The sequence below is a fragment of the Zalophus californianus genome, chromosome 1 (genome assembly GCF_009762305.2).
Source record: "Zalophus californianus isolate mZalCal1 chromosome 1, mZalCal1.pri.v2, whole genome shotgun sequence".
Taxonomy (NCBI): Eukaryota; Metazoa; Chordata; class Mammalia; order Carnivora; family Otariidae; genus Zalophus; species Zalophus californianus.
This window is the reverse complement of record NC_045595.1, coordinates 24,715,667-24,736,041: the sequence shown is the minus strand read 5'-3', so window position 1 is coordinate 24,736,041 and position 20,375 is coordinate 24,715,667. Positions and strand designations below refer to the sequence as shown.

The 20,375-nt window shown below is 37.4% G+C and overlaps 1 protein-coding gene across 18 annotated transcripts in view; it reads right to left on the bottom strand.

The window, feature by feature from the left end:
• CCDC66 (coiled-coil domain containing 66) overlaps window positions 1-17,645 on the bottom strand; it is an 80,665-nt gene extending 63,020 nt beyond the window's left edge. For 7 of the 18 annotated variants that reach the window (XR_003518129.2, XM_027584662.2, XM_027584661.2 and 4 more), the window contains exons 1-8: window positions 17,572-17,645; window positions 15,909-15,973; window positions 14,774-14,799; window positions 6,021-6,465; window positions 4,171-4,336; window positions 3,888-3,991; window positions 2,114-2,235; window positions 1,351-1,452 (exon numbers count right to left, since the gene is read on the bottom strand). Coding sequence is in view for 17 of the 18 variants with exons in the window: in XM_027584662.2 (XP_027440463.2) it covers window positions 1,351-1,452; window positions 2,114-2,235; window positions 3,888-3,991; window positions 4,171-4,336; window positions 6,021-6,465; window positions 14,774-14,799; window positions 15,909-15,973; window positions 17,572-17,582 (1,041 nt within the window). In the remaining variant the exon portion in view is untranslated. Of the gene's footprint in view, window positions 1-1,350; window positions 1,453-2,113; window positions 2,273-3,887; window positions 3,992-4,170; window positions 4,337-6,020; window positions 6,466-14,773; window positions 14,800-15,908; window positions 15,974-17,393; window positions 17,417-17,525; window positions 17,550-17,571 lie in introns of those variants that run through there. The other 11 variants (XM_027584667.2, XM_027584665.2, XM_027584671.2 and 8 more) reach the window with 11 other exon arrangements.
• Between the last annotated feature and the right edge of the window lie 2,730 nt (window positions 17,646-20,375).

Below are 20,375 nucleotides of genomic sequence, written 5' to 3'. Positions count from 1 at the left end.
TAACTTGATATTCAAATAATATAAATAGTTCTGGCTATGGCCTGAATTTCTGAAACCAACTGTTTTTAAACATTTAAGAAGGGGGTTTTTTTAGTTATATGGTTAAATTCACTTCCCCTCAATAGCATCTCTCCAATATCTTACCACATGCATACATAAATGCATAAAAAGTGCATTTAAATACTAGGAGGATGAGTAGATAATCATACTCTTTAACCATTGGTTGTCCAACCTTACATTTAATGTGTGTTTTACTTTATAGTCCTTCTCCCATCCCCAACTCCTATCTCTACTGCGAAATAACATTTTATTGGGTTTTTTTGGATTATAAAAAAAGATATATGCTAGCATTTAAAAATATATACAAAATGTAAAAACACCTAAAAGTCACCCCAAGTGGCTATTTATTTGCATTAACAATCAAAGTATGAATTACTCACAGATGGTGCAAATTAAGCAATATAAATGATATACTAACATTTCAACCTAAATTTTTTTGCTAACTGGAAATACTTTAATATTTTTAGTATTAAAGATTCTTCAATCCTAATGTTGAAATGTAAATAAGCTAACAACTGATTCTTACCAACTTCATGAATAGTTTTAGTTGTAGTTTTTAGTAGTATCTGCATGCGTCAATTTTTAAACTTTACACTTAAAATTACCATCTAGGGGTGCCTGGATGGCTCAGTCAGTTAAGTGTCCGACTCTTAATTTTGGCTTGGGTCATGATCTCAGGGTGGTGAGATCAAGCCCTGCGTCAGGCTCCACACTGGGCAGGAAGCCTGCTGAAGACGTTCTCTCCCCGTCTGCCCCTCCCCCACTTAAAAAAATTATCATCCAGAACTATAGATTTTTGCAAAATGTCTTCTATCAAGGCTAATTTACTGCCTTTCAATAGTCAAAGTGCTTTCGGGAATGTGGAAAAGTACAATTCAGATTTCATTCCTTTTGTTAATGTAAAATTATTAACAACTATAAAACTCTTTCATATAGGCAAGTCAGCCCTGTATAGAGCAGAACAGCCAGCCATGAAAGCCATGCAAACAATCTAACTTGGAGATTTCTATAAGAAATCTATCAGTGCTGAAAATGCCTCCCAACAGAATCATCCCTTTAGGTTACTACATTATTTTCAGAGCACATCTGTTAAAATGTAAATGTTCACTAGGAAGGAATAATTACTATATATATAAAAAAGAAACGGTTCATAACTTTTTTAAATTTGAGCATAGTTCACTCATTAAAAATTAACTGGTAGTTAAGTCCACTCTTTCAAGGAAAATAGGTAATATAAAGATCAAGTACTAAAGGGCTTATATATTCAAAGTAATGACACTTACGACTTACCTCTAAAATCTGACTAGCTCTAGGTAGTGGGTGCCCATCAGACTGGACCACTGTTATCTGAATAGGAGACTGTGAGAGAATGCTGGAAGAGCTACCACAAGTCTAAAAACAAAGAGAAAACACAGGTACTTTTTCTCTGGATAATATTAAACACAGGCAAAATTTAAAGGTCGCTAAAACACTACCTAGGGGACACCTGGTGTGTACTTATGCTTGCAAGTAATCACTTATGTTCGATATAACCTTGTGGCAGATACCACATGGTCAGCGGTAGTGTTTTGTGGTCATCTAAAAAATTGCAGAGCTCTTTTGCAAGAGCCTAAACGAGGTGCCTCAGGCCTCTACGCTCACGTACATAGTAAGATAATTTACAGAATGCCAAACAGAGACCAGATGAGGTCATAATTAAATTCAAAATAACATTGTTTTACAGTAACATATGAAAAATAATTTTTAAAAAGCTTTATGATATGAACATGGCTTAGCATTTTAAAAAGTAAAATTAAGATGTCTTATATTCCAGGGGTGCATGGGTGGCTCAGATGGTTGGGCATCTGCCTTCAGCTCAGGTCATGATCCCAGGGTCCTGGGATCAAACCCCATGTCTGGCTCCTGGCTCTGTAGGGAGCCTGCTTCTCCCTCTCCCTCTGCTTCTCCCCCTGCTCATGCTCTATCTCTGGGTCTTGAATGAATAAATAAAATCTTTAAGAAAAAAAAAAAAGATGTCTTATATTCCACAAATGCTTCATTTTGATACTCTTACCTTAGACTGGTCAAGAATTTGAAATTTTTCGCACACTATTTTATCACTTTCAAATTTTTTCCACGGATTGTTCCATTTTTCAGAAGCTTCTTTTTCTTTCTTCTTTAAAGCAACCTGTTCATCTGTAAATAATGTCCGTTTTAAAAAAATGTACAAAAACTGTAAAAAAAAAAATCATGTAAACAAATCATGACCTTAAAGAGTGCAGAATCCAACACAGAGCTAATCAAAATTGTTTTTTAGGGAGATTAACTCACAAGACAAAGAAGAATTTTAAGAGATAAGGAATAAAACATTTAACCAGAACCAAACTTAAGTATGGCACAAATGGATATAAAATGTTTATTATAATTAGCAATAAAAATCAAATTTTTCAGAACATATTTTATATTATGCAAATTATTATGAGGTTCTACTGTCCCGTAATGTTCATTCAATTATAATAAGAGACTGAAAAGATAAACCTCTGGATTCAGAGAAACCTAGAATCAAATACAAGTTCAACCACTTCCTATCTATGTAACTGTGGGCAAATTGCCGTTCACCTTCCTAAAACTCAGTTTCTTCGTCTGTAAAATAAGAATAGTGTCTATTTCAGTACAGGGCCTAGCACAAAGTAAATATGTCATAAATGTCAGCCACTATTATTCATAACTGCTGAAGAGTAAAAAAACAAAATCTTTTGTCTAACAAACTGATATAAAAACTAGGCCCCAAATCAACAGTTCTTAAAAATTCAGATTTGTATAAACTTAAATTTCAAGAATATTAATGAAAGCATGACTTCAACAAAGATAGATGTGCTTTTTTTTAACAGGATCAAATAAAAGAAAGTAATCTTTTTAGATAATACAGCATAAAACACTTCAATCATTTCCAAGTAGTTCCAACTTCAGAAGTTTGGTATTACAGCTTGATAAGCAAAATTTGAATTGAAAGAAAATATTTAAAACTGAAAGTGTGATATACACACATCAAATCTCCAAACCTTCAGATACTGCTACCATACATTTAATTTCTTCAAACTTTTGTTACCTTTACTTCCAACATCAATTCATTCCCAATTTCTTCTGCTTATCTCTTTTTTCTATCACCTGTCTCAGCAGCGTTATGACTGCCTCACAGGACTTCCTAGTTGAGTGGAGGGTGAAGCCCATCTTTATGCTTTTAGTACAGCTATTCTTAAGTACAACTGCTACTTCACATATTTTCCAAATTCTGACACCTAGACCATTAAGTCTAGTCCAAGAAGAAGAGTTTCTTAGTTACTATCAATATTTTAAGACCTTAACAGAAATGATAAATTTTTGTTATAAGGTCTATAGGCTGATAAAAAGCAGTTAAGTTTTTGTATGGAATATACTTACTGACACCATATTGATTCTTGATCAGAATGTTTTATTTTAAAGAATGAACTCTATTTTTAAATAAAACCACCTTTAAATCCATAGGATTTCTATAATGGAAAAATATGAAAATGGATTCTAAGGAAATGAGAAAAGTTCAGGAATCTTTGAGCTCCAGAATATACTGATGACATTAATGCTTACTGCTCACCTCTGGTCTTCCTGTACACAGAGACTACCAGACAAAAAGACACAACCTAAAGGAATATAAAACCACAAAGCTTTCTACATATTGCAGCAAACTAGTCTAGATGGCAAATGTTATAAAACAAGATTTTTTATGGTATCATACTGAAAGATATATTTCAACCTCAATATATATTCCTTAAGGCAACAAAACTATAATAAAAGGTATAATAATAACCTACCAAGCTCTTTCTTCCACTGGGCTTTTTTTGCTTCCAACAAACTTCTGTCACGTTCTCTTTCCCCCAGAGTACTGAATATGTCAGCTGGTTTCCATACATTCTCTCTAAACAACACAAAAAATAACAGAAATCTTGTATGTTTCTATACAAGCTACTCCATAAATATTAAGTAATAAACTTAAACAGCTCTCAGTCTTCAGAGTAAATATTTCACATGAAAGTCAAGGAAAAGCAAAACCATTTTCACAAGATGACTCCACAATAACAGATATGAGTTACATACATGGCAATTTTCTGCTCATACTGCTTAGATGTCTCTTGATTTTTATTTAAAACAGATTTATTTTCATCCAGGACAGATGAAAGAGCCTCAGTTTTTTGGAATACTCCCATAATTTTCTCATCCTCTGGCTGACTGGAAATATTGTTTAAACGTAGACTGCCCTGACCTAGGAGGTAAAAATGGACGTTTTAAAATGAACGCTAAAATTGCATGTATTACAATACCTTATTTTGGCATACTACTACACACTTTAAAAACACTGCCTTACACATTACTAAAGTAATCACCTCTCACAACAGTCTTTCAGTGGGTATTATGATTCCCTTTTGTCAAAAAAGGAAACTGAGTCCAGAGGTTAAATGGTCCAGAGATACAGCCATTGCTATGTAACCTCTCGTGTCTAATAAGAAAATAAACAAGCAACAACAAAAAAAAAACTTCCATTTACTCTTGCTAACGATATTTTTACAAATAATATAAAACACCAATCACAACTTAAAGAATGCAAATAGGTTTATGAAAAACTCATTACCTTGTCCTTATTTTTCTCATTTAGCTGGGAAACCAATGAAAACTTATTATGGACCACTGTCTCTATGCCTCTGTTCTATCTATTCCAAATGTTTTATACAGGCTCCTATGCTTGGCTCAGAAATTGTTCTAAGTCTTCTTAATGTGCTAGTTTTCGCAATGAGGAGAAAATGTATTTAATATGCAGATCATTATATGATCAAATTCTGCCTTCAACTTTGTTGATATTGATATTCTCTCTCATTATACGTAGTAAGTTTTTATTTTTTGTTCTCTAGTCTACAATTCTAGCTTTAAAGACCCAGCTCCCTCATTTTACAAAGAATAATCTAGACCAAGACAAGAAAAATTACTCCAACTTGAAGACTTTGGGAATGTATAGAAGCTACCTGGTCCCCAAATCAGTTGTGGGGCCTCTTCCTGGTGACTGTTAATGTTATTTTTATTTATCTCATTATAACCTAACAAAATTTTAATGACATTTCTACTCATGTTAATTCCTTAGCTCAAAGCTAAAGAAATCAGAAGGCTTTTAAAAACAATACAATGCCCTAATGAAACAGAAGACATGTAACATTCTTCTACTCCTTCCAAGTCTGTATTTTTTTTTTTAAGATTTTATTTATTTATTTGACACACAGAGAGAGAGACAGCGAGAGAGGGAATAGAAGCAGGGGGAGTGGGAGAGGGAGACGCAGACCCCCCACAGAGCAGGGAGCCCGAAGCGGGGCTTGATCCCAGGACCCTGGGATCATGACCTGAGCCGAAGGCAGATGCTTAACAACTGAGCCACCCAGGCGCCCCCCAAGTCTGTATTTTATATTGGTTAAAAAGATAGTGCTGCCAATCCTTAGCATGGATTAAGGGTCAGGAAAAGTACAATGCAGGGGCCAGGAAAATAATCCTTTTCAGCAACTCAAGTCAAATATTCAAAGTAAGGTTCCTTCAATTTCACTAGAAATACTATAGTGACTTTTTAGAACATTTTATATAATTATTTTTAATGTAAGTAAAGCTTTCTACATTTTGGAATAAGTACAACTTTTTGTACTAAGATCTTTAGAGTCCACAGAACTGGGTTTCTTAAGGCTATGGTACCATGACTGTAATATTCTGAGCATAAACCTTAAAATATGGCATATTATAGCTATAAAAGTAATTTTGCACAAGAATGTTCTCTAAAAGAGTATCTTAAAAGATCGTTACATGGTAAATTAGAATTTCAGAGGCACAGTTATGTAAAATCCAAAGAATGAAAAATTCTAAAACACATACTGGTAAAATTAATATTAAAAATTAAAACTTCAGAAAAACCTTACTTGTTTCTTCCTTTCCATTTTCAATCAGGGAAATAGATTTATTTCCTTGGTTCACAGTCATCAAAATCTGTTGTAGTTGGTCTTGTGTTAGACACACCAAACTGCTCTTCATATTTTCAGCTGTAATGTGTTTTTTGCAAAGCTTCTGTTTAGCTACTACAGATGTATTTATGGTGTTTCTAGCCTTCTGTATATTGGGGGTTGCAGGTGAAATCTCTTTCTGGACATAAAGACAGTCTTTATCTACATACTGCTTGCATAAATCCTTAGTGGGTGAAAAAGTCATACTATTTTTTTCACCTTTTGCCAGTGAAGTTTCTGAACCCATTCTCTTCTTTTGCAAAAGTTTTCCACTCCTGATACAAGTATTTTGGGTTGATTTTAGAATGTATCCAGTTTGTTTTGTTCTTAAAGGACATTTTGCAATCTTGGTCTTATTTCCCATCTGTTAAAACACCAAAAGTTTATTCTTTATAACAACCCATGAAAAATCATCAATTATCTTTACATAATCTGTGATGTTAGGCCTCTAAATTTTTTTCCATTTTGCTGTTAAGACACTATATCCATGAGACACTAACATATAACCTTTGTAAATCTTCACTTGAAAGCTTCATTAACTGGAAATTATTTTATTTCAACATAATCAATACAGAACTTTTATTTTAGTTGTTACAAGACATCTCCCTCTACTCCAGCTTTGAATCTGTCATGATTGTATCACTCAGACCATCTCTTTTCTTTATAGGTATCTATAGACCTGAGTTAGTGATGTAGATTAGTTATTTCTTAAATAACTTATGGGTCAACATCCTTCTAACATAACTATTTTTTTTTTTTTGACACAGAGAGAGAGACAGCAAGAGAGGGAACACAAGCAGAGGCAGTGGGAGAGGGAGAAGCAGGCTTCCCGCAGAGCAGGTAGCCTGACGTGGAGCTCGATCCCAGGACCCTGAGATCATGACCTGAGCGACTGCCTTAGTTGCTTAACCAACTGAACCACCCAGGTGCCCCACATAACTCCTATCTTAATTATTAGTGCTTTCATATCCACATAGATCATTCTTTCAATTCTCTGGCCTGTCATTTCCTTGAACTCTGTTCCTATATTCTTGTCCTCCATGCTACCTCAGCTACTCATTCTCATAGTGATAGCTTATACTAACCTTGTAACTACTCCGAACTACAATCCCTCCATAATCTGTTTCAAGTATGGCACAATGACCAACACCCAATTTTCCCCAGCTCACTTCCTTGCATATCCCAATTCTGATAGTTCTTTAACTCAGCTGGGATCTATAATCTATTTATCCTACCACCTTCCTCTTGTCCTTTACCAATCTTAAATTCCACGATTAACCAAAAACCACCACCATCTTGTATTCTCAACTGCTCTGCTCTGACATATACACTTTGCAAATCCCCAGACTGGTAAAATCTAACTCTTCACCTACTCTGTGCCTGCACTCAGGAAGAAAAACACAAAGCCACAATATCTAGTTTCACCTTAAATACATAACCCAAAACAACAAATGGGCCCTTCATGCTACTCAGCAGTTAAGACATTTTGCAAATTCATTTACTCTCTCACTTTTAACAATTTCAACTTTCTCCTCTTTCCCAAAACTAACACTTTCTCTTTCATACTTATTCTCAGCTGAAGATCTTGATCACTACTGCACTGAAAATCTTACAGAGAAGCATTCAGAAAAAACTTCCAAGTTTCTACCACTAAATCTGTACAAGCATCAGTACTCATACAAACTGCTTATACTCCTGTTATTTGCAGATATCGCCATAACCCTTTCTTTCTCCGGGATCTCTCCCTAGCAATTCTTTGCTTTCTCCTGAATCAACTGTTTCTTTCCTGCTAGATCACATCTTTAACGTCTTTAAAAATACATGATCCCACTTTCTCATCTCCCACAATCCCATTCCAGCCAAGCTCTCACCCACACTCCACCAAAACTGCTCATCAAGGTCATTTTAATAACTTTTTACGCTGCAAATTCAGTGACTGATCCTTAGATCACCTTACCAGACCACCTTATTAGCAGCATGTGACACAGTTGATTATTCCTCCCATTTTGAATCACATTCTCTATTTCATTTCCTGCGGACTCCACAATTCTGGTTCTTGCCGTTCCTTCTCAGTCTTCACTGGCTCCGTTTCCCCCAGACCTCTTAAAGTTGCTTGGTCCCAGGATCTCTTAGCTCTAACTTACCTCATTCACTTGCTAATTTCACCTACCCTTGTGGTTCTAAGTATTATCCATATGCTAATGACTCCCAAACTTGTCTCCAGGATGGACCTCTCCTCCCCTAACTTGAGGTTCCACTGAACTATCCAAACACTTCCACTGGGTTAATAGCCATTTAAAACAGCATGCCCCAAACCAAACTCTTGATATCCCACATGCCCCTAAAATAACTTCCTCCAGTTTTTCCCATCTCAGCTACCCATGACAAAAATTTTGGTATTATCGACTATTCTCCCATATGCCACACTTGTCATCAAACCTTGTTTTGCTCCATCTTCAAAATATATCCTAAATCTGACCACTCCTGAACAACTCTCTTACCATCCCTCTACTCCAAGACATTAGCTCTTGCCTGAATTACTGAAAAGCCTTCGGATTTTCTTGCTTCTGCCCTTGCTCCCCAGTCTGTTCTCAACACAGCAGCCACAGTGAGTACCTTAATAGGTTAATTCAGATCATGTCACTTTCTTCAAAAGCTTCTAATGGTTTCCTATCTTACTTAGGAGGAAAAACTGAACTTCATACTATGACCAAGAAAGACCTAATGATCTGTGCACTCTTCACACTTTATCCCCTTATCTGATCTCTCTGATCTCATTTTCTATCTTAGCCTCCAGTCACATGGACTTCTCCGCTATTCCTAAACCTCCAGTTTTAGGCCTTAGCACTAGTCTATCCCTCTAACTGGGACATTCTTTCTTCAGATTCTACATGATGCACTCACCTCCTTCAAATCTTTGCTCCAACATCACTAACTCAGTAAAGTTTTCTCTGACCACCCTATTTAAAATTGTAGGTTTCCTGTTCTTTTTTTTGGGTGGGGGAAGGTTGTAGCAGGTTTCCTGTTCTACCCTCATACTCCCACCTACCTAGCATTCCCTTTTCCAAAGACTGCTGTGCCCCTGAAGTAACTGTGCTTCTTCCCTTTTTCTTTTTCTCTATAGCACTTTTCATCTTGTAACATCCTATATTTATTTTGCTAAATGTATGCCCATTTAACCCCTTTTCCAATGTAAACTCCCTAGGGCAGAAACGTTTGTATACTTTGTCCAGTACAGAATAGTGAGTGGAACAGAGTAGGTGTTCAGTAAATTTTTGATTATCCTCAACTATACTATTTTAAAAACTGAATTATCTCTCTCTCCCGTATTTGGTCCCCCTTCCAGAATATCCCATCTCTGTGGCACTGTTGTTCTAATCTCTCAGACCAGTAAGCATGGAGTCATCTTTAACTTTATCCTCCTTCACGGTCTTCTTTAGCTTATGCACAAGTTATTGGTCATTTCTTCCTTCCAAATATCTTTTTCTCACCATTTACATGATGATAAGCCTAAATTTAGGTTTTCATTACCACACTACTAGATTACAGCCTGCCTATCTCGTATCTTTCCCCTATTTAATCCACTGTACATTTCCGCAAACCCAATTAAACTAAAATAATTCAGTGGTTGTTCAATCAAAATTAACTGCTTTTTATGTGCTCACCAATATGGAAAAGTGCTAGAGGTAAAGATTAATAAGATATTTGCTGTCAAAGAGTGAGGTAGATACCACATGACTTTCACCCAGCTTATATCCCAACTCTCCTTGTCTTTCAGTAACTTACAAAATATATAACCACACTTTGACCAATACCAATCCTGTTTCACCCTACTTTTCAAAATGTACCTATACTATCAGCCACAAGATCTGTTTATCATCTCATCTACATCCTATTTTCTCCTGGCTTTAGGCTTTTGATAATACCAATACCACAATGTAAAATGCCTTTTTACCCATCCAACTTGTGGCGATTTTTAAAAAGTTTTTTAAAGATTTATTTATTTTAGAGGGGGAAGGGAGGGACTGAGGGGAAGGGAGAAAGAGAGTCTCAAGCAGACTCCGCAATGAGTGCAGAGCGTGATGTAGGGCTCAACCTCACAACCCTGAGGTCACGACCCAAGCCAAAACCAAGAGTGGGATGCTCAACGGACTGTGCGACCCAGGCGCCCCTGAGGCTATTTTAATGTAACTAATTCTCTAAGTGAGAGGTGGCAACCGCAAATACCTACTGTAAATTAGGCTTGGTAGGAACTGGAATGAGCTGAAGAGCATTTTTCTATCTAAAGGAGGCAGCCACCATTAAGAACCAGCCTACACCGCCAAACAGGAATCTCAGTCTACTTGCTAGATTCCCCAGTATTTCGAGAACCAAAAATGCCAGATTCTACATTAAATTTTCCTATTTTTAGATACTGACAGTTCACTCTAGTTTATGAAAGCCACTATGTGTGGATTAGGCAAATTATCAGCAGATTGCACGTAGCTTATACTGCTGAGTCCTACCACCTCAGTCTCTAACTACGATGTCACCTTTGACTCATACTGGCCTTTTCTGGGTCACTGATAGTTGAGCATTTCACATCTCTAACCAGATGCTCAAACTGCTAAGTGCAGTGCATACCATTACATATCTTGGAAGTCTTTCGTTTCTGTCCCCTTTTTTCCATTTCACTAACCACTAAACATGTTCAGGAACTCCTAAGACTCTTCCTGAACTGTAACTGGCCCCTAACTGGTCTCCCCATTATAATCTGTCCTTCACCAAGCTGTCCAAAGCCCTTTCCTACAATACAAATTATACTGTATGGACTCTGCTTTTCAAAAATTTTCTAATGCTCCCTACACACAAATCAAGGAAGTTCAAACTCTGCGAGTATACATTTAAACTCTTTAAGACTGTAACCGCCCCCCCAAGCTTTATGTTCTACACTTTCCCAAGATACACACTATTCCCCAAATGCAAATTATGCTACTTTGGTGTCTTGCCCACTATTTTCTGAGCTTAGAATACACTCCCATACCTTCTTACCTATAAATAACTGCCTCATCTTTTAAGTTCTAATTAAAATGTCACCTTTTACGAAGCCTTCCCTGGTCTCCTCAAGCCACAAAGAGCTGCTCTTTGCAGTGTTCTCTGCCTTTTATAATCCTACCATGGCATACATTATAGTCTACTTGCATTGTACAGTTATTTACCTGACTGATATTATCACTTCCAGAAAACAAGGCCTAGGTTTTACTCATTTTTTTCCTCTGTCATAGAAGAAATATAGCCAAGAACGGCACTCCACTAAAATTTTACAGCTTTAATAAATCCTTGTTAAATAGAAACCTACTAATTGGAGCCAAATTTGAGTAGAATTATCCTGCTACATTCCACTTACAAAAGAAAAAAATATACCAAAAAAATCTTCTAAAAATATTTCATAAAAAGGGGAGAGGAGGCAATGATCTGGCATGAGGTCCATATACATTCAGCTCAATTCTGATTACTTTTTTGGGGGCGGGGGAGGCAGAAGGAGAGGGAGAATCCCAAGCAGGCTCCACACACAGCTCGGAGCTCAAAGCAAGGCTTGATCTCACAACCCTGAGATGATGACCTGAGCCAAAATCAAGAGTGGGATGCTTAACTGACTGAGCCACCCAGGCGGCCCCTATTTTTTGTAGCTAAACGGCAGGAAAAAAACAATGAATGGAGCCAGCAAAAAATCATGACCTACCAAATAAATATTCAATTATATTCAGGTTACTTAATAAGAAAAAGCAATCTAGCCCAAATAATTCCCCAAGTGTTTACTGGATCAGGTAAATTTTAATAGATCAAAGAGTCTTCATGTCATAAACATTTTTATGTAGCAAGTTGCTCTTTTAACTAGTTTTAATTCTACCAATATTTTTCATAATATAAACAAAGTCCAATGCATTTGTTTAATATTGGCTGAGTTTGGGCACCTGGGTGGCTCAGTCGTTAAGTGGCTGCCTTCGGCTCAGGTCATGATCCCAGGGTCCTGGGATCGAGTCCCACATCAGGCTCCCTGCTCAAGGGGGGCCTACTTCTCCCTCTCCCACTCCCCCTGCTTCTGTTCCTGCTCTTGCTGTCTGTCTCTGTCAAATAAATAAATAAAATCTTTAAAAGAAAAAAAAATAATAATACTGGCTGAGTTTATCATTTATATGGAGCCAGGATCCCAAGGCTAGAATCAGAGAAAATAACATTTTAAATTATAAAATATGCTACCTAACACTAATATAGTATACACCCTTTAGTGTGTCACTACTCTGATTCTCACATGTAGAAATTCCTGTGAAAAAAAATTTTTTAATGTTTTATATTTCAACTAACCTGTGAGACAATTTTAAGCATAAGAGTTTGGAATTATAAATTATTCATGACAATGAATCATTAATATTTCTCTCATTTCTCCTTATAGGTAACCATCTTTACTTCATATTCCTTACCACAGATTTAAAAAAACGCAGAAGGGATTTAGAAAAAATTAAGAAAGTACTCTGCCCACATGTGTTAAACCTGATGATGATGAGAGTTCAGTTGTGTCTAAAGAGAACACTATGAGGATGACAGTAATTCAACCTGTGAGGAAGGGGAAAACCAGAACTGTAGGTAGGTGTTTAGTCACTCAGGAACTTCTCCCAGTAGAAAAAGAAAAGAACTATGAAAAAAGAATTCACCAAAAACTTATGGAAATGAGAATCCAACATATAGCTGCAGAACTGACATTTGGGAGATTAAAAAGCAGATTTAAGCAAAAAAAGACAAGCACTACTGTTTTTGCTTTTTTGTCTTCTGTAAAGAGCAAAGAAAGAAATGAGGACGATCTCAGCAACCCCTATAAATATGGGAAGAGAAGCTGCTAAAAATAAAATCAATATAGAAGGGAGACTTAAGTTGCACCAGTATTTTTTTTCCAGCTTTATTAAGGTATAATTGACAATTAAAAATTGTATATATTTAAGGTGTACAACTTGATCCGATATATGCATACACTGTGAAACAGTCACCACAATCAAGTGAATTAACATATCCATCACCTCACATAGTTACCATCATCAGTATTCTGAAGTCCCCAAAGCAAGAGGAATAAAACCAAACAATTTGCCCTAAGACAGTAAATAATTTAAGATCAACATCGGCTGAGACACATTCTGGAAAAAAGAATCCTAGAATAAAATATTTCTAGACTGCTAGTAGAATCTTGTAATGATTCTATCAAAAGTCCAAAACTAGTAATTTTGTTATAGGCATGAAAGGAGACCACCATATAAAATTGGTTAAAAAGACAATGAAATGTCTTCACAAATGTGGTGACTAAAGCAAATCCATTAAAGACATCAATAGAAGGGGAAAAAGGTGAAAGAGAACAGAGACCAGGGGAATATGAAAATCAACTATGACAAGCAGCTTTTTATCTAAGATCTCAAAAAGGGGTGCATTATTTGTTAATGTGACTCAAATATAATAATTAGTTGCAATATTTTAATAGAGCAGGACCTGGGGTGCCTGGGTGGCACAGTTAGGCCTCCGACTCTTGGTTTCGGATCAGGTCATGATCTTAGGGTCGTGAGATCGAACCTAGAGACTCATGTGGGGCTCTGAACTCAGTGTGGAGACTGCTAACAGTCCCCTCTCCCTCCTCACCGCCCCCTAAAATAAATTTAAAAATCTTAAAAAAAAAAAAAATAGTGCAGGACCAGGAAAAAATATACAATTTGTATTCTGACTAAAAAAAAAACACACAAGGTATATAGCTATATACCCTATTTAGAAAGAACGAACTTTTGTAGGTAGCATGTGGAATTACTCTGATTATCATCACCCATTTATGCTGGATACTCAAGCAACTTCACCTTGATTAAACCTGGAAAAAATAGCAAAGTCATCAAGGGCTCAGAGGTGAAAGGTGCCACATCAACCAAACTGAGCTCTATTCAAGATACACAAAGACTTTAAGATGCTACAAAGACAAAAGAGGGCTACAGTAAATTGTGGGAGAGTTGAAATTTCTGCTGATAGTTATCTAAAAATGGAAAAAGAAATAAGGAACAAGAAAAGTAGGATATCAGAAAGCTGTTAAAGTGGTAAAGGCATTTTGGGTTCCTGATAATAATTTAAAAGGAAAATTATCATTAAGCTCAAGTATGATCTCTTAAAGGAGAAAGCAAAATGCATATATGAATTTGGTGAATCAAATACACCATTTTGGTGTGGGAAAATGGAATTTGAGTATGAAAAGAAAAATATTTTCATTTTAAAGTGTGAATATATATTTTTAAAGATCTCAGGAACTGCACTGTGCAGCATAGTAACTACTAAATTTACATTAAAAATTAAATAAAATTAAAAATTCACTTCCTTAGTCACACTAGCCACATTTTAAGTGCTCAATAACTACACATGACCAGTGACTGGCTACCATCTTGGATAACACTGATCTTAGAACATTTCCCTCATCACAAATAGATTTATTGGACAGCACTGATGTAGAGAACTTTTTAAACTGAAAAATTATGATCCTATTTCTGTGAAAGGACCAGCCTGAAAGCAAGAGAATAACTTCTCATCATTATCCCATACCCCTTATAATATATTGACAGGAATTATTTTCAAACCACATTTTACATTCAAAAAACAGGTCAAGTCATTTGGCTTACCTTCACAGAATTTTTTGATTTACATTCTACAAAAGAAAACAATAATTACTGAACTATCAAACAAAAAACATACTAAGGCAGTCACAAAGGAAAATTTTAATTAGCATTTTTTTAAGAAGATACTTAGTAGAAATATTAACCCCCAATGCATTAACTTTAGGCCCTGTTTGGGTGTTCTAACTTTTACAGTGTAGTGCAAGTATTTCTATTTCATTTCTGTTTATTTTCCATGTATCATATGACCTCACTGATATGAGGAATTCTTAATCTCAGGAAACAAACTGAGGGTTGCTGGAGTGGTGGGGGGTGGGAGGGATGGGGTGGCTGGGTGATAGACATTGGGTAGGGTATGTGCTATGGTGAGCGCTGTGAATTGTGCAAGACTGTTGAATCACAGATCTGTACTTCTGAAACAAATAATGCAACATATGTTACGAAAAAAAAAGAAGATAGCAGGAGGGGAAGAATGAAGGGGAGTAAGTCGGAGGGGGAGACGAACCATGAGAGAGGATGGACTCTGAAAAACAAACTAAGGTTTCAGAGGGGAGGGGGGTGGGGGGATGGGTTAGCCTGGTGATGGGTATTAAAGAGGGCACATTCTGCGTGGAGCACTGGGTGTTATGCACAAACAATGAATCATGGAACACTACATCAAAAACTAATGATGTAATGTAACAATAAAAAATTATTTAAAAAAAAGATAAAACTATAAACAGATCAGAGAAAAAGAAAATAATGTGAAAAAGAGGACTACCAAATATACGGAGTTTAAAACTAATACTAAAAATGACTTTAGCAACTGTGGGCTTATTACAAATTTAATTTTCTAGAACAACACACTTTACATGCACAGAATATAATCACATAGATTTCACCTAAATTATTCATTAGGCAACATATTAAACATGAAATATACTGAACCATTAAATTTTATGAATAAATACTGACAGTGGTAAGCAGTGATGTAATCTGACTTTACTTGGCTAAAAATAAATCTGAGAAAGCCAAAAAACAGCTTTTTGTAAAATATCATTTAAATATTACTCTATTACAAGCAAAAAGTATATTAAACTCGTATAAATTTTACATAGGAATTTAAAAGTTAACATTTTAGATTTCTGGTAACACAGCATACCATATGGAGACAATATTAACTTGGTTTTTCCATCCAACAATTCAGTTTCAAGCTTTAAACCATCTCTGCAAAATAAAAGAAAGTTGTCATTTTTAAGAAGCAGCAACATTTTAAATAGAAATGAAATGCTTATTTGAATCTTGGAAGTAAATATGTCCTTTTGAATTTATACAGGAATCTTGTAAATAGTAAGCCATTCTTTTAATAAAAAACGTTTTCCAATCCGAGATAAAACTAAACACTAGAAGGAGAAAATTCCTGAAACTTTCCAGTAATGCAAAGAATTTGTTATCTTTACCATGAACTTCATTTTCTTACTGGTAAGCAATAAATCCAATCATCACAGCATTATTTAACCCTTACAACTCTAGACTGGAAAAAAAAATGCTGTTACCAAAACTCCCCACCTAAGTTAAAGGAGCAAAACATATTTAACTATTTATTAGTCTCTCATAATTATCTCATGACTAACACATTCTATGCATGCTACAGCGTTAATTTGAAAGTGAACTATAACATTGCCACCAGGATTGTTAACTTTTTGAGCACAGCGACAGTTTGTTACTATAACAACAATAGATCTGTAATAAACTTTGGCCGCTCTAATTTATCTGTGCATGTCCAATGCAGGAGCACAAAGTAACAGCAGGCACTGCCAAGGAAACTTGAACATAAGATCCTAATAAAAACTCCACTGAAAACAAAAATAGTCCACATTTAATCAGTTTCCTAAGGGGGGAGAAGGTGTGTGTCATTAAACATCAATAGGGCCGTAAGTGCTGTCCAAAAGACAAAATTAAATCCAGCAGGCTGGACAAGGAAGAGAAAGGTTGGGAAAGGTCGGACAGGGAACAACGAAATTTGCAGTGTTGCTCAGTAGAGGCCATCAAAATACCCCAACTTAATTTATCAAGGTAAAGCACTGGAAAAAATGGGTTTTAGAGGTTTCCCTGGGGCAGGGTCAGAACAGTTCACGTTTACGTCGGTGAAACTGAACAAACAAAAGAATGAACCCGAAAAGTACGTCTGTTCAGCATTATTGCACCGTAAACTTCTTCAGGGGCAGATGTCTTATTTTTCTCTCTCCACATTCTAGGACACAAAATTAATTTGCTAAATGATGTGCAACAGTCTGAATTTGGTGACTTTTCTTAAAATATTAAACTTCCCAGTGATGAAAACCCTGCAACAGTCATTTTTTATTCAACCACTACTTAATGAGGGTCTATTAGGGGCCAAGCACTAGCAGTGCATCGATTCCTTAACACCCGGTTCCTAGCATTACGAGCGTTAAACTCATCTGGGCGCTCACAGCCTACAAAGACGCCAAAGCCAGAGGCGCTAAGGATGGGGGCCTGGGCCAGGATTTCTCCAGGGAAGCCGCTAAGCTTGATCTCTCCATCTGCCCTCCCCGCTTATCGCCTCTTCTCCCTCTCCACCCTGAGGTCAATGAGAGGGCGGAAAGGAGGTCCCGAGCAGATTTACCCCGAGTTAGAATGTGGACAAGCGACAGCGGCTGCAGCAAGGGCGGTCCCGGGCCCCTCGCCCCACTCTGCCTCAGGGAGCTGGGCGCAAGCTGGGAAGGTGTTCCACGAAGGGCTCCAAGGGCCAACCCACCTTTATCCCGTCTTCGCTAAAGCCCACCGTTCTCGCCCCAGCTTACCCCAGGTTCATGGCCTGACCTCTCGCTCTCTCCCCAGGACGCGCAACCCGGGGGTACGCCCGTTGCCGCCGCCGCTCAACAAGCGTTGCGCCGATTGGACACAGTGCTACCCGCGAGCTGGGAGAACGGACCAATCAAAGTTGGGCGTGCTGGCGGGTGCGCTCAGCGGGGGCGAGGCTGCAGGGGCGACCGCACCCGGTAGCCCGGCCTGAGGCTCTCCGCCCTGACACTTGGGTACTGCGGGCCTTGGTACCTCGGAGTTGTAGCACCCCGAGTTCACTCGGAGCTCTCAGAGAAGTGCCTCAGGTCAGGTGTAGGTGGCAAAACTATGGAGAAGCAAAAAGCATAAACCTTTTAGGAAATGAACGCTTTCCATATTTTATATTTGCAAGAGAGGTTATTTGGGTATAAAATAAGTCGGAGGGCGGGGTGTTGGGGAGAGAGACTCCTAGGCCGGGTACAGGATTTGTCTTGTCTCTGGCTTTGACCTCCGCATGAGGCCGGGTACGTTATAATTTTTTATTAAATTGTAACAATCCACAAGTACTCAATAAATTTAGCTCTTTTGTGCCGTACAGAGATCTAAGCACTTTGTCTATTATTGGAGCTTTACAACATTATCCCTGAGGCACAGAGAGGTTAAGCAGCTTGTCCACGGACTATCAAACAATTTAACCCCAGAGCCGGTGTCCCGAGCTAGTGTTTTATGAGTCTAACTCCGGCTTATTCTTAAAAATCTAAATTTAAACGTCATTTTCTCCAAGAACCTCCTCTGGAATCCACTAGTGGGTGAATCAGGAGCCCATTCTCTGCGCGCTCCCCCCATCCCTGCTCTTCTGATCCCCCTACTAATGCATTTAAGATCGTGTGTCAGAGTGAGCTTCAGAGGGGCAGGCAGTTGGTGTCTTACATACCTCCGTAGCTGCAGCATCTGACACTGAACAGTGTAGACAGTAAATAATTGTGAAATGAAAGAACAGCAAGAATTAAAAATGCCAACAACTTTATTAAGTTTGACGGAATGCTGGATGAGGATTATAATGCAATTACTAAAAGTTCACAGTTTTTTTCATCCGTCTGCTCATAATATTTCTACAAAGTATAGTTGTAATGAATGAGGCACCTTGAATTCTCAGGGTACATTCTGTGAAAACTCAGAGATCTTTTAATATTCCTTTATGTACCTGGTCTGTGGAAGATATACTTAAATAAACATTTGTTAATTAACTTGACTGAATAAATGAACATGTACCAATGTACATTTGATCCCTTGCTTTTGTGTGTGTGTATTTTTTAAGGAATACTTATCTATGTGTAGGGAAAAAAAGGCAAAAAGATTTAAACCAACATGTTAACAGGAGTATTTCTGGGAGATAACAGTGGTGTGACTTTCAAAATGTTACTTTGTTTCTAACTTTTATTATTATGAAAACATTTAAATAAAAAATGACAGAAGGGTACAATAAACACCTATATATCCGCCACCTAGATTTGATGATTGTTAAAATTTTGCCACATATGCTTTCTCTCTCTTGCTCTCTCTCTACACACATGTGGGCAGGCACACGCATACTCTGCCCCCTACTACACACCTTTTTTTGCATCACTCTTTGCAAGTTACAGATGTTATAACACTTTGCCCTTAAACACTAAAGCATATATCTCCTAGGAACAGGAAGTTCTCTTCTATAACCATGGCACTATTATTGTACCTAAGAAAATTAGCAATTTCATGATAACATCTAATGTTCTGCCTGTATTTTAATAGTCCTCACTTACCCTAAGAATATCTTCGAGTGATTTTTATTTAGAAAGCTAGAGTCAACCAAGGAGTACACATTACATTTGGTTGTTAAATATCATCTCTCTCTCTCCCCCACCCAGAATAACAACATAGCATATTTATTAGTAAATTCTTAGCAAATCTCTACATCTTTTATTTTTAATTGTGGAAATATAATAAAAGTTCCCATTTTAACCATCTTCAAGTGTACAATTTGGTGGCACAATGTTGTACAACTATCACCAATATCTATTCCCAAAACTTTTTTATCACCCCAAATAGAAACTCTGTACTCATTAAGCAATAACTCCCCATTTGTCCCTCCCTGCAACCCCCTGGTAACCTCTAATCTCATTTCTTTTTTTTTTTTTAAAGATTTTATTTATTTATTCATGAGAGACAGAGGCGGGGGGAGAGAGAGAGAGAGAGAGAAGCAGAGGGAGAAGCAGGCTCCCAAGGAGCAGGGAGCCCGATGCGGGACTTGATCCCAGGACCCTGGGATCATGACCTGAGCCGAAGGCAGACGCTTAACCATCTGAGCCACCCAGACGCCCTAATCTCATTTCTGTCTCTATGAATTTGCCTGTTCTAGATACTTCATATAAATGGATTCATACTGATATAGGCTGGCCAGGTCCAAGGACCCACATGGGGTCCCACAGAACCAGCCAAGAGGGTCCTTGGCTTTGCAAAGGATAGAAATCAAATGTGAGCCAAGAGGAAGTGAGAGCAGAGTTTATTGAATAGTAAAGGAAAGGAGAGTCTCATCTTCACTTCTGGTCTGGTGTATGTGTCTTCTCAAGGCATCCAGGGACTGGTCAAAACAAGGACAATTGCTCAGGCGTCCTCCATAAGTCACTTATGCCCTAGAGCCAGGGGTCTTGGCATTAAGGTGTCTGGTGTCAGTGGTCTTGGAAAACATACATAACAACTTCAACCTTGCTGGGTCACTCCTTAGATGTTTCTATTGTGCTAGAAGACTCCAAAGAAATCATTAACTCCTTGACCTTTACAAGGAGGA